The sequence below is a fragment of the Neophocaena asiaeorientalis genome, unplaced genomic scaffold, assembly GCF_003031525.2.
Source record: "Neophocaena asiaeorientalis asiaeorientalis breed wild unplaced genomic scaffold, Neophocaena_asiaeorientalis_V1.1 scaffold55, whole genome shotgun sequence".
In the NCBI taxonomy this organism is placed as follows: domain Eukaryota; kingdom Metazoa; phylum Chordata; class Mammalia; order Artiodactyla; family Phocoenidae; genus Neophocaena; species Neophocaena asiaeorientalis.
Window position 1 is genome coordinate 3422251 of NW_020175684.1, and position 17925 is coordinate 3440175.

The 17925-nt window shown below is 31.9% G+C and overlaps 1 protein-coding gene across 1 annotated transcript in view; it reads left to right on the forward strand.

The window, feature by feature from the left end:
- The window catches only part of NCAM2 (neural cell adhesion molecule 2), a 207531-nt gene that overhangs the window by 26392 nt on the left and 163214 nt on the right, over positions 1-17925 (forward strand). Inside the window, exons 6-7 of the mRNA XM_024732007.1 lie at positions 11312-11429; positions 16632-16792. Of these exons, the coding sequence (XP_024587775.1) occupies positions 11312-11429; positions 16632-16792 (279 nt within the window). The remainder of the gene's footprint in view (positions 1-11311; positions 11430-16631; positions 16793-17925) is intronic.

The window sequence follows — 17925 nt, forward strand, 5'->3', positions numbered from 1 at the left end:
TACCATAAGTTTACATATACCTTAAAATCAAGTAGTATGATTTGTATGACTTTACTCTTCTTCTACAAAAACGTTTTGCAAAATCTAGTTTCTTTGCATTCCATTTAAACTTTAGAACATGTCTGTCTACGAAACAATATACCACTGAGATTTTCATTAGAATTCTATAGGGTCAATATCAGTTTTGGAAAATTTTATACTTTTTTTGTTGATTCTACAAATGCATGAACAAGGTATGTCTCTCCATTTATTAATGTATTTTGTTCTTTTGCTTCTTCATTTGACTTTTTGTAGTTTTCAGCATTCAGATCCCAGCATGAGTTTTGTTTGATTAGTATCTAAGCATTATATTTTTGAAACTATTGATATGTTTTTTTAAAAAAGAATTGGTTTCAGTTGTTTCTTGCAAGTATGTATATTGAAATATGATTTTTTGTGTATTTTTCTTATATTCTGTGACTGTACTGCATACATTTTTTAGTTCTAGAATATTTTTGTAGATTCTTGGATTTTCAATGAAAACAATAGTGCATCTGCAACTTGTATTAAAGTTATTTATTCTTTTCCAATTGTATGCTTTTTATTTTTATCTCTTACTTAGGACTGCATTTGCCTTCCAGTATGATGTTAAATAGGAGGGTTGAGTGAGGACTTCCTTACTTGTTCCCAATTTTAGAAAAAAAGTATTCATTCTTTTACCTGAATGTTGCCTGTTAGCTGGAAATTTTTGGCAAGATACCTTTTATCAGGATAAAGAAGTCTTTTCCATTCATGGCTTGTGAAGGGTTTTTATCTTGAATGGATGTTGAATTTTGTCAAATGCTTTTTCAGCATCAATTCACATTATTGAATATTTTTTCTTCTTTAAACTGTTAATAAGGGATTATATTAATTGATTTTTCAGTATCATGCCAGTTTTACAATTCACAGAATAAACCCCACTTGACGGTGATGTATTTTTTTGTATGTGTATTGCAGAATTTTGTTTTCTAAAATTTCATTGAATACATTTGTGCTTACCTAAATGAGTGATATTGGTTTGTGTAGTTTTCTTTTCCTGTACTATCTTTGGTTAAGTTATCCTTATAATGCTGGCCTCATAAAATGAGTCAAGAAATATTCCCTCCTCATGTTTTTTTAAAGAGATTGTGTAGAAATTGTATTATTTCTTTAACGTTTTGATAAAGTTCAGAGGATAAACAATCTGCTTCTATAGATTTTTTTTTCAGAAGGATTTTAACCACATATTACATTCTTTTAGTAGTTAAAGAACTATTTGAGTTACCTATTTCATCTTGAGTTAGTTTCACTAGTTTGTGATTTTCAGGGAAACGTCCCATTTCTTCAGCATTGTTGAATTTGTGTACATAGGCTTGTCTGTATTATTCATTTTTTAAAATTCTTTTACTGTATGTTGTATCTGTAGTGAAATACCTTCAATTCCTGATATTAGCAACCTGTGTTATCTCTCCTTTTATCCTGGTGAGTCTTGCTAGAGGTTTATTAATTGTATTGATCTTTGAAAGAATCTTCATTGGTTTCTTTGAATTCTCCCTTGTTTGTTTTCTGTTTTTTATTTTACTGATACCTGTTCTTATTTGTAGTATCCTTTTTTCCTTCTGTTTGATATGGATTTATTGTGCTGTTCTTCTTCTAGTTTCTTAAATTGGAAGTCACAAAGAGTGATTGTGAATTCATCTAATTCTTGTTTCCGTTCTGTCAGTGTCTGCTTCATATACTTTTTTGTGAGATGAATGCACATGTAAAGATTGTCATTTTACTTCCTTTGGAAAATTGGCTCTTTTATCATTATGAAGTATTCCCCTTTATATCATGTAATTTTATTTGTTCTGAAATCTACTTTGTTTGATATTAACATAGCTCCTCCAACTTACTTTGGATTGGTGTTTGAACGATATATATTTGTCCATTCTTTTACTTTTAATCTACCTATATTATTATATTTTAAATAGCTTCCTTATAGAGAACATACAGTTGAGTTAATTACTTTATTCATTCTGATAGTATATACATTTTAATTCATGAGATTAGACCATTTACATTTATCTTAGATCTGCAATTTTTGTTTTGATTTGTTTTCAGTTTATTCTTTCTGTTTTCTATCCTTCTATTTCCCCTTCTCTGCCTTCTCCTGGGTTTTGTGAATATTTTTAGTGTTCTAATTTATTTTATCTATTATGTTTCTGTCTATACATTTTTCTGTTTTTTGTGCTTGTGCCTGCTATTGTGAATATGATGTGCCTCTTTAACTTAGAGCCAATGTTTTACCACTATAATTGGATTGTAAAAATTGTAGCACCATACAGATCCTTATACTCCTCTCTTCTTTATGTCTTAGTAGTCTTCTATATTACATCCGAATTTAGTGAAAACCTTGTAGGCAATGTTAAGCATTTTTATTTCAATCATTAACTGTATTTTGAAGAACTCAAGGGGAGAATAGTCTATTATATTTACCTAGATATTTAACATTTCTCCTGCTCTTTCTTCATCCCTGAAGTCTGATGTTTCCTCTGATAGAATTTCTCTTTGTATGAATTTCTCTTTTGCCTGAAGAGGCCCCTTTAGCAATTGTTTCAGATCAGGTTTACTGGCAGACATTGTATTACTCATCCTTTTATCTGAGAACTATAATGTCTTTACCTTCATTTGTGAAAGGTATCTTTGCTGAACACAGAAGTTTATTTTGACAGATCTGTCTTTTTTGACACTTTAAAAATATCGTTTCACCTTCTTTTGGCCTCCATTTGTATCTGATAAGAAATCCACAGTTATTTGAATTATTGTTGTACTATAAATAACACACTTTTGTGTTTGTATATCTTTAGTTTTTAGCAGTTTGATTATGCCATGCCTGCAGCATGAATGTCTTTGGACTTATCTGTTTGGGTTTCAAGGCTACAGCTGGTTTTGAATCTGTGTTTTCAAAATCTTGCCAATTTGGGAAGTTTTCAGACATTAGTTCTATAGATACATATACATAGGTATACATATACAAATGTAGATGCGTACATTTTCTATGATGTTTTATTTCTCCTTTCCTTCTTAGATTTGATGACATTTTGGTGTTGTCTCACAGGTTCCTGAAGCTCTTTTTTTTTTTTTCTTTCTTTCTTTAATATTTTATCCTTCTCATTTGAAGATTGGACAATTTTTATTGGTAATTCAGCAAGTTCAGAAACTCTTCCCTCTGTCATATCCATTTATCACACCCATAAATATCTTTGTTATTATAAATTTGGTTCTAATATTTATTCATTTATTCTTAATATACTGTGTGTCTTTATGGGAACTGTCTTTCCATTTATTCTGAGGTGGTTCACCCTTACCCTTTGGAAGATGTTTAAAATAGTTACTTTAAAGTAGCTTTTAGATAATAAAGCATGTTTCAATATGTCACTGGCATTTAACACTAACATGAGATTTTCCTAGTTCTACATAGGCCAACATTTTTTAGATTATATCCTGGATTTTGAATATTATGAGATTCTGGGTTTTATTTCAGTTCTTTGGAGAATGTTGATATTTTTATTTTCGCAGGTGATCAATTGATTTAAATTCAGACCACTTACTGTGACCAGCCTTCTGTGGTTTGTGGATTCAAAATCAGTTTCATTTTCAAAACTTTTGCACTAATTTTCAGATCTGTCTCACATATGAACCAATGGCCATTCCAGGACCTGTGGGGTAGGATGTCTCTTAGTTCAGTTCTCAACGTCTTTGTACTGTTTAAGATTATATCCACACATTGATAGCTCAGGGCTGAGCTCAAGATTTCATAAATAACTTAATGTGGTTCCTTTTCCAAGCTCTTCCTACTCTTTTTTCTTTTTTTTTTTTTGGCGGTACGCAGGCCTCTCACTGTTGTGGCCTCTCCTGTTACAGAGTACAGGCTCCAGAAGCACAGGCTCAGTGGCCATGGCTCACGGGCCTCGCCGCTCCGTGGCATGTGGGATCTTCCTGGATAGGGGCACGAACCCGTGTCCCCTGCATCGGCCGGCGGACTCTCAACCACTGCGCCACCAGGGAAGCCCTCTTCCTACTCTTTTATCTCTCACCTACTTACCTATTTTTGAGACTTCATTTTTCAGTCCTATAATCAGAAAACTGGGGTTTATTTATCCCCTCTCTACCACCAGTGTGCCTTCATTCAGGGTCAGTGAGCCAGAGGAAAGAGAAAGATGAAAGCAGTAGATATATTTGCTTTGCCATCTTGGGACCATAACTCTTCTGATTAAAGAGGAAGATGGTCCTGTCTCAGACAGACACTTACAAGCTCCCTCCCTGCTGCCATTGTCACTACCAGGAGACCTCTTTCCTGCTTGTTGAACCTGAACTAGAAGGCTTCTCTTGGACCTCTCTCAGGCCATGCTGATTCCCACTTCTGAGTTTTGGACTGCTTTCAGTTCAGTCCAGGGATTCTGAAGAAAAAAAAAATTGTTCTCTGATAGATTGTCTCCTAGTATTTCAAGTTCTGATATTTTTCAATTAGCAATATGCCTGCTACCATTTACATTTCAGAATCCTCAAACCGATTATCCATGCATGTTGTCTAAGTGTTACAGACAAATTGAGTGATAGAGACAAATGTAGAGGAGTTTCTCCAATTTACCCAGAGCTGGAACTCTGTAATATTATTTTTAATCTTATTGACATGTATGAGATCGGGGTTTTTTCCTCATTTCTTAACTCTAAAGAATTATTAAAGACATTAACAGGAATGGTGTACAGCAGCTCTTTTTTTTTTAGTTTTTTTTTTTTTAGTTTTTTTTTTTTTAAGTGCAGGAGTATTCCCTTGTTGTTGAAAGTTGTGCACCAGTCACTACCATCCATCCTCATAACTCTTTTCATCTTGCAAAACTGAAACTGTATACTCAGTTAACAGTAACTCCCATTCACCTCTCCCTCCAGCCTCTAGCAACCACCATTCCACTTCCTGTATCTGTGTTTTTGACTACTCTAAGTGCACAATAAGTGGAATTATAGAGTATTTGTCTCTATGTGACCGATTTATTTCACTTAGCATAATGTCCTCAAGGTTCAATCATGTTGTAGATACACTACAACAAGTAGTTAGAATTTTCTTTTCTTTTTCGAGGCTGGGTAGTATTCCATTTTATGCATATACAAGATTTTGTTTATCCATTTATTAATCTATGGACATTTGTATTGCTTCCACTTTTTAAATATTATGGATAATGCTGCCATGAACATGGATGAGCAAATATCTCTTTGAGGCCTTTTTCAAAATCCTTTTGAGTATATACCCATAAATGAAATGGCTGGATCACATGGCAATTGTATTTTTAATTTTTTGAGGAACCACCATACTGTTTTCCATTTTCCATTTTACCAATAATGCAAAAAGTTCCAATTTCTCCACATCCTCACTAAAGCTTGCTATTGTATTTTATTTTTTTTAATAGTAGCCTTCCTATTAGATATGAGGTGGTATTTCACTATAGCTTTGACTTGCAGTTCCCTAGGGGTGCTGTTGAGGATCTTTTCATGTGCTTATCTGCCATTTGTGCATCTGCTTTGGATAAATGTCTATTTAAGTCCTCTTGCTCATTTTTGAATTGGGTTATATATTTTTTTTTGTTGCTGAATTTTAGGAGTTCATTATCTATTCTGGATGTTAACCCCTTATCAGATATATAATTTTTAATTATTTCCCCCATTCTACATGTTGCCTTTTTACTCTCTTTTTTTTATTGTTGCCTACACCTTTGGTATCATATTGAAAAAAACATTGTGAAATCCAGTGTCATGAAGCTCTTGCCTTATATTTTTTCCTAAGAGTTTTATAGTTTGTAGGTCTGACTTCTTTCTGTATAGTGTCCTCTTATAATCCTTTTCTGTTCCTTTGGAATTGTTAACGTTTTGTTTCTGATTTTAATAATTTGAGTTTTATCTTTTTAAATCTTAACCCATCTAGCTAAAGTTTTGTCAATTCTGTTGATCATTTTAATAAACCAACTTATAGTTTCATTAATTTTGTCTATTATTTTCTGTTCTCAATTTAAACAAAATTTGTTCTAATATTTATTATTAATTTTCTTCTGCTAGCTTGGGTTGTGTTTATTCTTTTATTCTAGTTCTTTATGTTAAGATTAATTTTTGACATAACATATGGGCTTTCTGGGGAATGTCCTACATGCTCTTGAGAAAATGTGTTTACTCTCTTTTTTTGGATAGAGTATGCTGTATATTCGTGAGAACTAGTTGGTATATTGTGTTGTATAAGTCCTCTATTTTCTTACTTATCTTCTGTCTGGTCATTCAATGCATTATCGAGACTGTATTGTTGCAGTCTCCAACTATTATTGTAGGACTATTTCTTCCTTCAGTTATGTCAGTTTTTGCTTCATGTATTTTGATGGTCTACTATTAGGAGCATAAATATTTACAATTGTTATATTTTCTTGCTATATTGAAACATTTGTTAATATACAATGTTTTTTTCCTCTTATAAACTTTTTGATTCAAAGTCTATTTTGTCTATTCGTATAGTCACCTCTTCTCTTTTTTGGTTATTATATCTTTATCTTTTCACTTTCAATCTATTTGTGTCTTCATTATTGACAGTGAATCTCTTATAGATAGGACATAATTTTGTCATGTGTTTTTAGCCATTGTGCCAATCTCTGTTTGTTTATTGAAAAATTTAATCTATTTCCATTTAAAGTAATTATTGATAAGGAATGACTTACTTCTGTCATTTTGCTGTTTTTCTAAATGTCTTATAGATTTTCTTGTCTCTCATTTCCTACATTACTGTCTTCTTTTTGTTTAGTCAGTTTTTTGTAGTGGAACTTTAAAATTCTTTTCTCATTTCTTTTTGTGTATATTCTATAGTTATTTTCTTTGTGGTTATTGGTGGTATTGCATTTAATGTCCTAAAGTTATAACACTCTATTTTAAATTTATACTAACTTAACTTCAATAAATATAAAAAACTCTGCTCCTTTAAAGCTTAACTCCATTTCTTTCGGTTGTTGATATTACAGAATTACATCTTTATGCATTTTGTGTCTCAAAACATGAACTTACAATTCTTTAAATTGCATTAGTCTCTTAAATTATGTAGAAAACAAAATCTGGAATTATAAGACATAGTTAAAATCATACTAATATCTTTTTAAAATATATATTAGTCTCAAATCATGTAGAAAAAAGTGCAGTTACAAACTGTTGTTACAGTAGTACTAGCTTTTTTATTGCCCATGTATTTACCTTTATTGAGCTCTTTATTTCTTTATATGGCTTTGAATTACTCTCTAGTGTCCTTTTATTTCATCTTGTAGGACTCCCTTGAGCATTTCTTGCAGGGCAGGTCTAGTGGTAACAAACTCCTCCAGCTTTTACTTATCTGAAATGTCTTAATTTCTCCCTCACTGTTGAAAGACAGTTTTCCAGGATATAGGTTTCTTAGTTGACAGTTTTTTTTTTTTTTTTTCCTTTTAGTACTTTCAATATATCCACCCACTGCTATTTGTCCTCCAAAGTTTTTGATGCAAAATCTGCTGATAATTACTGAGGATCCCTTGTATGTGATGAGTCACTCTTCTCTTGCTGCTTTCCAAGATTTTCTCTTTGCCTTTGCCTTTTGAAAATTTCATTATAATGTGTCTTGGCCTGGTCCTCTTTGAATTCATCTTAGTTGTAGTTTGTTGAGCTTCTTGGATGTTTATATTCATAGCTAAACTTTTCAGCCATTATTTCTTCAAATATTCACTCTGTCCCTTTCTCTCTCACTTCCCTTCTGGGACTCCCACTGTGTGATTGTTGGTCTACGTGATTATGTCCCACTGGTCTTTTAGGCTGTATTCACTTTTCTTCAATCTTTTGTTTTTCTGTTTCTCAGATTCAAGAATTTTCATTGCCTTATTTCGTATTCACTGATTGATTCTTCTGCTTACTCAGATTTGCTTCTGAATCCCTCTAATGAATTTTTCATTTCAGTGATTGTAATTTTAAGATTCAGAATTTCTTTTTGGCTTTTTTTTAGGTTTTCTATATCTTTATAGGTATTTCCATTTTCTTCATATATTGTTTCTTTGAGTTTTTCCACTTCTTTCTTGAGTTCTTTGAGCATCTTTTAGACAGTTGTTTGAAAGTCTTTATCAAGCATATCTTCCCTCAGGTCTTTTTCAGGGACAGTGTCTATTGATTTAATTTTTCTTTTGAATGGGCCATACTTTCCTATTTCTTTGTATGCCTTGTGATATTTTTTTCTGAAAACTGGATATTTGAACATAATAAGTGCTTCCTATGGAAATCAGATTCTTTCTCAATCCCAGGGTTTGCTGTTACTTGTTATTATTATTATTATTATTATTATTGAAGGTTGTCTCTATGCCAAAGATCAGCCTGAGATGTAAATTTAAGGTATCCTCAGGTATTTTCTAAGCCTACACCTTTCCCTGGACATGCATGGTCACTTTCTAACATGTCCGTTATATGCAGTTGTTTTTGAATGTCATAGTCTTTAATGTCTGCCTCCCAAAATGGTAAAAAGAGAAAAATGAAGGGGGTACTAAAAGAATGAGAGTTCATTAAATACCCTGGATCTCACCATTGTGGGAGGTATAACAACAATGGCCACTACCTCTTCATCTGCACCTTTGTGATCAAAAGCATCAGTCAGTGATCAGTGAACAGATCGTTGATATCTGAATGACAAAGTCCTTTTTGCCTATCCTGGCTTTCTTTGTGCAACCTACTCTAGGAACACATGCACAGCTTCCTGCCTCAGATGGGGAGGAGGATAGGTAGCTGCCAGTGTACCAACAGCTGAAACTGACCAGTATTAACAACAGCTTATCTTCCATGTCTTTGCCTGGAAGTTGTAAGCATTCAATAGACTCCACAGTTTCAAGATAGTTACATTAGACAGATTCTGACAGTGCAGTTGCCATGTAGGTGTGGAGACAGATGCCTGGTATTTCCTACTCTGCTATCTTCCCCAAGTCCTCTCTTATGTGAATGTCTAAGTGTCATGCAGCCTTAAAAGTAAAAACAAGAAAAGGTAATTATGAAAAGGCTGAGTCTTAAGATGAGCAGTCCTCTGCCAGTTAAAGGATCTACATGTGAATATATTTGATGATATACATTTAGGACAGATCTGAATAGTCAATAAATTAGAAAAGAGTTGCTTTCCTGACAATGGTAGAGTGGAGTTTGTTATCCCTATCCTGAATAAATTTGTAGAAATTACTGGTATTTGTTAATCAGAACCATACAAGTATTTCATGGTTAATACCGTATTCTTTATCTTTCAAAAAACATTTGAAGGAAAGTGGGTGGAGAAAAAGACTGCAAGACACAGAAGATACATAGACTAGCTGGATTCCACTGTTGATGAAGGGGGGTTAAGTTATCAAGTTAGTGATGTGTTTGGTGCATAAGCAGCCAGTGAGGGGAATTATAACTTGAAGGTGAACCAAAGCTTCCATGTAAGTAAATTATGGAGCTACTTCTCTACGCATCCCCATGCTTCTTGAAGCTAAAATATAAAAACAGAAATTTTCAAAGGATTGACTACTTAACGGGTACAGAACATAAATCTTGGTAAAGTTATTAAAACTGGACATTTCAGATATAGTCAAATGCCAAAAGTATTTTTAAAAAGATAAAATAGAGTAGATGCTGGTCTTGTGAGGAAAAAATAATCAGATGAAATATAATTGTTACATATTTTAAAATTATTTAATCCAACTCAACAGTGAGTTCAGAAGCAATAAGGTAATATATGTAAAAATGCTGTACAGTCGAAACAGTAGCTAGCAAACTGCCTGAACATCTTAACATCTGAACTAGTGAAAACCTCTGCAGATTTTGATGCTATTTTTCTTCAGAATACTTCTAGAATTACTCTTCAAAGTACCTCAAAGTATCTAAACATGTAATATTAATATTTTTCTACTAATCTACACTACAAGTAAGAACACATATGTCATTAGCAGAGTTAACATATCATAAAACACAGAGATTAAGATTTGTTAATTCTTAGAGATTATCCAGCATCTACAGTTCACTTTATAGATAAGAAAATTATGATAAAGAATAAATAACTTGTTTAGATTAGTAACAATAACAGGACAAGAACTGGAGCATATGGCTCTCCATTTGAAAATGTTTCTTCTACATGAATACTATAGTCAAATTTCAATGACTTAAAATGCAGAGTTAACATCTGAAAAAGAAAAGTCCGTCCTACTGTAATACTAGTAATTATTATGTTACTTTACAGACAGCATGACATGTCATGCACCTTGTATCTAAATTCATAAAGGCAGAAACTTGATTAATTGTGCTTAATTACTAAGATACATATCAGTTCCTATCCCCACCATCAATTGTGGTAATCAACATCAGTTTTGACCTGAATGCTATTGTAGAGATATTTAATTAAAATCACATTTCTAAATGCCTGTCTGGTCATATTGTTTAGGATATGTAAAATCAAATATATTAAATAATTATAGGAATATCATTTCATCATATTCAATTGAAAAATCATAAAAGTGTACATTAAATAAAAATTTATGCTTTACTTTGAAATTTTAGCTTCTGTTATGGATGTCATTGATTTGTTTATTGCAAACAGTGCATTTCAGTAACAGTTTCAGCGTGTTCAAAATGTGCAACATATACAGTTTTTGCAATGTAATTAGTTAGAAATTGGGGAAGCTTAATTTTAAAATTGAATTGTTCATGAAAATCTATTTCATACTCTCTATGGATTAAGCAATTTCTCTTCATAAAATGTTGTATAGTTGTTTGAAGAAATTAAGTGTAGTTAATCAGAAAGAACATTATGGTTTGACACTTAATTTGAAAGCCCTGTCTTGAATGCTTGCTTATAGAAGTATATATACCAATGAGAACCTAAATAGGAAATCCATTTATGCTTCAAGTAGATCTCAGTATTTATGTAAGTCAGGGTGGTATTGTCTGTATTTATGTAAGAAATAGTTCATAAAAGTGTGTGTATATGTAAATATATATATATTTGCTAAAATGTCTAGTTTATTTTTAGTCTAGTTTAATAGATTAAAAATAGTAAAACAGAATTACAGTGAATTATCTAATTATTGTACATTAGAAGGCAGATCAGTGATTTTAGTCATTTTACTATGCAACCAAGTCAGTCCTCTTGATATAAGTGCAGAAGTTGTAAAGCTTAACTTTAAAAGAAAAAAAAAAAAAAAACAGTAAAAATGTCCCAGTGGAGTTGGTAAAATGTTTTTCATCTCTATTTAATCTACATTCATCTGTTTTTCAGTGCCTCCAACAATCACAATGCCTCAGAAATCCTTTAATGCCACAGCAGAGAGAGGAGAGGAGATGACATTTTCCTGCAGAGCCTCTGGCTCTCCTGAGCCCACCATTTCCTGGTACAGGTAGGTTATGCACCCACATCCCTTTGGCTTGTGTCCATAGTCAGGCTTCCGGAAAAATATTTACAGTCTTATCATTCTGTCCAGAATGGAAACATTGTTTTTGAATTTCAGTTGAAAATTATTTTTGTTTTCAGTTAAGTTGGTTAAATTAACTTGTTAAAGAGAGCAACAGAATGATTTAACACAAGTCAAAGGCTGTGCTCATAGCCCTGGTCATTTTATCTAAAAGGCATGTTTCTGGCCAAAATGGGCCCAGGAGCCCTGTGACAAATTCACCCATTTTATTGTTCCTACTAGAGAGTACCCACAAGTGGGAATTCTAGTATGAATGGCACCACTGTTGTATGTGTACATAATTATATTTTATTAAATATAATTGTATATTTTATTTGTGTACCGTATTATTACAGAAAAAGCTAGTTGTGTAGAGTTAAATTTCAATAAATTTAATGTTATGTAACAAAATGTTCAAATGAATAAATTCTCTATTCTAAATCTATTGTTTTACAGTTCACTTTTATATTTCTTTTGAATTTTAAATGCTATTTGATTTCTATTAACATCAAACAGATAACAAAATATTCCACTCTTTTAGGTTGTGTCTCACACTGTTAAAAGGGAGACAATTAAAGTTTAAAAATGGACAGTTTTTAAATATGTATTAGTTATTAATTGAGGTTACTACTCAAGCAAATCTGTAAATATTTATAGAATCACTTCTATACTTCATAAATCATATACTATAAGAATAGTCACAAGAAAACAATTAGAAATTTATATTCAAATTGGCAAAAGTGTCCATAATAAGGATTAGGTTTTAAAAAAATATTTTAAGGAGAATAATTGAAATTCAAAACTATTTTTTATTACTTTCTGAACATTTACTGATACTATCTTCAAGTTTCAAACCTTTATTGCTTTAACATAGCAGGTATCAATAAACAAGATATTTCTTCAGACAGGTGTTTCTAGAAGTTCTTTGCAGACAATAATTCCTTTCTGACTCACTGTTGGTATTTTTAAAGGGATTACACAACAAGCATTAACACGTTCACCCCAGATAATTATCATGTATCTCAGAGACTTCTGGTTTCTAGTGTGTATCCTTAACAGTCAATATTAGATCTAATCACAGCAAGGAAAATCTCCTGGATCATTCATTACAATGAACAAATATTGGTCTAGAGTCTTATCCTCATCATTTTATCTTTCCAGAGAGACTGACTTTCAGTTTAGACTATTTTCTTAAAGTTTAACGTTTGTTTAAAATTCTCATATGTAAGTGGAAATATAATTATCATACAGACTAGAATAAATCAGATTCAGAGGCTAATATAATTGAATAATTTAAATTCCTGATTTTGCACCTCCATTTTTTCACATGGCATTAGCCTCATCGTTTGGATGGAATAAAATAATAATTATCCTAGTAGCTGGATATATAATATATAATGCGAGAATGGGAGTATGTGATAGTGTTCTTAACAGAGGTAAAATTGGTATCAGAGGGAAGTTTTCATTGTGACATATTTATCTGTAGATATAGACATGTTATCTTTGTGCAAAAAATTCCAAAAAGTATTAGGGCAGCAGTGCAGAGAGAAAAATCCAGACACTACCCATTGCATAGAGATAATATTTCCAAGAGGTATGAGTGAAACCAGTAAAGAAGGTAGTTGAAGACCAAACATTGAGGAAAAATAAGAAATTTTCACAAAGAGAACCAGGAAACCAAAGTGGGAGTAAAAGCAGAAACTCTTAATATCACTTTCTTCATTTTCATTCAAATGTTTCTTCTAATTCTGTTCAGAATACCATATGGATTTTTATTGTTAGCCCTTTAAATTGGTGAATTCCATTGATTTTCAAATGCTAAAACAACCTTGAGTTCCTTGGAATGAACTCACTTGTAATGTCTAATCTGATTTTAATCCCACCAGAGTATTTTTCTTCATTCTATTTTTTATGTCTATAAGTTTGATGGAGGCCTTTTTTCCTCTTCCATTTCTCTCTTACCATGCCCATTTTTAATTCCTTTAACATATAGAATATATTTTAATAGCTATTTTAATGATCTTGTCTACTAATTCTATCATCTGTATCGTTTCTGGATCTTTTTTATTGATTGATTTTTTTTCCTTGTTATAGGTCATATTTTCCTACCTATTTACTGTCCTGTCAATTTTTTACTGGATTTCAGACATGGAGAATTTTATGTTTTGAGGTGTTGGATATTTTCATGTTCTTTTACTTTAGCTTTGAATGGAGTTAAGTTACATGGGGAAAGTTTGATCTTCTTGAGGTTGCTTTTAGGCTGTTTTAGGTGGATACAGAACAAGCTGCAGTCTAAGATTAACTTGGCTTCATTACTGAAGCAGTATTCTTGTAAGGAGGCAATTTAATGTGTTTAAATTTGTGTTTTAGAAGGTCTTTCTACTCTGGATGATAAGGATGCAAATTATTCCTGCTCTTTTGTGAGTTCCTGGGATTGTTGTGCTTTATCTTTTCCAATGGTCTTTTCCTTACTCTTGGAAAATCTTACTGGAGTACACTCACTGATTAGTACTCAGTTAGAGATTGGTTGGAAACCTCTGCAGATCTCTGTAGTTCTCTTTCTTGTGCCTTCTTCTCACATTTTCTTACCTGCAAATTCTAGCCACTTTAACTTCTATCAACTGAGAATTCTGTCTTCCAATTCAGATACACTGCCTGACTCTGTATGTGTTCTTCCTCTCTAAGGGGAACTGGAAACTGCCTTCAGGTAGTAAACTATGGTGGTCCTCAGAGGTCACTGTCATGTGCTACCTGTTGACCAATGGTTGAAAACTGTTATTTAATCTCTGTGTCCAGTGTTCGTGTTATTTAAAATGAGAGAGTAAATATGGTTTTGTTACTCCACTATGGTCATGAGCGGAATTGTTCTCCCTTTTTTATCATTTCCATGAATCCTGTAATCCTAACCCTTACTTTCTTTTGCCTGGAAAAGTGGCATTTAGGGAAGTGGTTAGAATTTCAAAGGATGGCCCAGTGGAATTTCATCAGAATCCTTTGGGAGTCTTTTTCAGACATTGACATTCCACAGAAATGTACTATGAATAACAATGAGTACTTTCTATATAATGGATTTGTTGAGAGAGAAGTATTAAGACCTATTACTTGAGTTATTATTCTTTAATGATGTTTTTAAATTGAGCTCTTTAAGGGAACATAATCTTTACAACCTGACTTCCTTTAAATTCTTCAAGACCTAACTCTCCACTTCAAAGCTCAGATCATGGATTTTTTTTCCCACGAAAATTCCCAGAGTATTCTAGCCATCATCTTTTCCATTCTCTTCTATTATAATAGATCCCCTACCCCACCCCTCCCAACACACACACAAAGTTATGAATAAATGCATTAATGGGATCTATATTACCCTCTATTACTATCAATCAGACTATGAATTCTTCATGATAGGTGACCCTGTCTCACTCATTTGCTATACTTCAGACCTTTAGCACAATATTTCACATGAAATACAGAAATAATCTCTTTATCATAAAGAACACTAGAACTTAGTTAACCTGCTGCTTATATTACAAACTAAACCTAAGTCTCTTCATCTGTGAATTGATGGGTGAGGAAATCATACTTAAAATTTAGTTATCTGATCTGTGAATGAGGGTGGAGAGGGAAAATGCACATCTGTGAACTAATTGTATTTAACCAGGTTAATAATATAGGGAAAATGTTTCCTAAGCCACAAATGGCTGAAACTTCTAGATGATGATGATAATGATGATAATGAGACAAATGAATACTTTTTTATTGACTAGATTAAGAAATATATTGTATCACTAATTGTGGTGAAAGCCTTATCCATACATAAAATTCTAGGCAAAAGTTCTGAAATCTTGTCATTATTTATACTTCTAAATATTTGATTAGTGAAAATATGAAAAAAAGAAACAGAAAAGTACAGAGCACTATATACTTTTGTCACTAGTATTTATTAAGGCCTAATTTTTCACCAGTCATTAATTTTTGCACATTTCTTGTTGTATTTACACATGTCAATAAAAACTGGAAAAATAGATATTACTGAGTCATAGAAAGACAAGGACTGTGTTAAGATATGTGGCAGTACTTTCTAGAAAGAAGAACTAGAATTCACTGCAAAGATCATTTAGAGTATCAGAAAAAATATTCTGTTTCATTCTAGGTAAGATTTTTAATAATCCTTTTAGATGTTCCTCTTTTTTTAATTTACACTTGTATGGACAAGTAAATCTCCCCACCCCTAAAGGTAGATCCTAAATTTTTACATTTGTGGGTCTTAAAATCAATTAATTGTCCATTTTACCATGTTGACAAGTAAAAAAGGAGAAAGAAAAGGAGAAGGAGGAAGTGGAGATGAGGAAAATAAAATAACATGAAAAAGAATATACAGTATAAGACTTCACACATATTAAGGGGAATTGTAGAAATTGTTTCAGATTTAAATGCATGCAAAATATTTTTTTTACTGTAAGTTATTGTAAAGTTCAAAAGATGTTATTTTAATGAACAACAAAACTAGAATTGAAAAAAATGAACACTATTTCAGTCCAGAAAGACCTTGGAAACTACTTAAAAATACTTATATCTGAGAAAAATTTCTTCCCCTCACTAATGAATTAAATTGTTATATGCAGCATAATTTCTATAACTGTTTTCATGTAATTCTTTCCTCTTACCCTTTTATTGTGCAATATAAATTCATTATTTATTTAAATTGCCTTTGAAGGGTGTTTCCGTAGAAATTATATTAAACGTGTCCCTGGAACCTAGTAAAGAAGTACATTTCATAAATATGTGTTGACTCACCAACATGAAATGTGTGTTTGGAATTTAAATCAGAAAATAAAACTTTTTTTTTTTTGCTAATAATCAAAGTGAAAATTGAATAAAAGTGTTTTTTGCCTAAGATGAGTGTCAAGATTTCAACACAGCTCAAACGTTATTTTTGTCTCTAAAGTCAAAACAACTTATAAGTATAATTTTAATATTTATGCATAAATTCTATTGAGCTAGTAAAAGTGTATGTTTGACTGGAATATAACTTTATCTGTCAATGACAGCCATGAAATATTGACAGTTACAGGTCAAAAAGTTGAGTATGATCTGATCTTAAGTTATGAAGTCAGGTTTATGAAGATCAACCTCTGTTTTCTTCTTTAGGAATGGCAAGTTTATTGAAGAAAATGAAAAGTACATACTGAAAGGAAGCAATAAAGAACTCACTGTCAGGAACATAATCAATAGTGATGGGGGCCCGTATGTCTGCAGGGCCACAAACAAGGCAGGAGAAGATGAAAAACAGGTACTTCTCCAAGTCTTTGGTAAGTATTATAGCATAGTAGTTAAAACTGTAATGTCTAGAGGGGGGTCTGAGTCAAATTCTACTCTGTCACTTATATGAGCTATTTAAATTTCCAAACCTAAGTCTCAGTTTTCTCATCTCTAAAATATATTTTAAAATTGCAGCAACCAGATAGAATTATTTTAAGAATTATATGAGATTATACATGTAAATTTTTGTAAAATATTTGCTGACTAATAACAGAGGCTGAAAGAAAATTCATTTAAATTACACATATTGGGATCTATTATATTATTTATGGGTTGATCTTCATAAATCTTTAAGTGACATATGTTGGGATCAGTTTTACTTTTAATATATTAATACTTCAAAAGAGCTCACCTATAAGGCTATACTTTGGAAACATTGACCTGTAACCATAATTAAATACTCCCTTTTCATTTTATTAAAAGGAAATGTACATAAATATCTTCCATATTTACTAAGAGCCATATTGCCTTCTTTGGGGAGCTTACAAACAGTAGAAAACTGGTAAATTAATTTTTAATTATTGATTTAGCCCCTATTATATTTGCAAGAGGAAAATTTTTGCTGGTAAATATTTAGAATGTGATTGTTCTCTTTAAAAAGCAAACACTAAAAATTATAGGCACTACTAATATTTAGTATGCTTTCTCCATTTTTAAAAACATTGTTATCAAAAAGCTTTCACAACAAAGAAAGGGGAAGGAAGGAGGGAGTACTCCATAAGAGTAAATGCTCTTTGGTGACCTAAATGAGAAGGAAATCCAAAAAAAAAGAGGAGGTATATGTATATGTATAGCTGATTCACTTTGCTGTACAGTAGAAACTAACACAGTATTGTAAAGCAACTATATTTCAATTTAAAAAAAGAATAAAATAATGCATGAATCTGGTATTGAACTTTAAAAAAAAAAAGAAACTACAGGACAAACAAACAACTACAGGATTTCTTTAACAAATAAATTGGGTGGGGGCAGTAACTAAATATGGGTCAAAATAGACATAAGAGGAACCTCAACCAATCACAGTATATAGGCCTCATTTGGATCTTGATTCAAACAAATCAACTGTATAAGGTTTTATGAGACAACCAGAGAAATTTGAACACTGAGTAATTGGTTACTAATA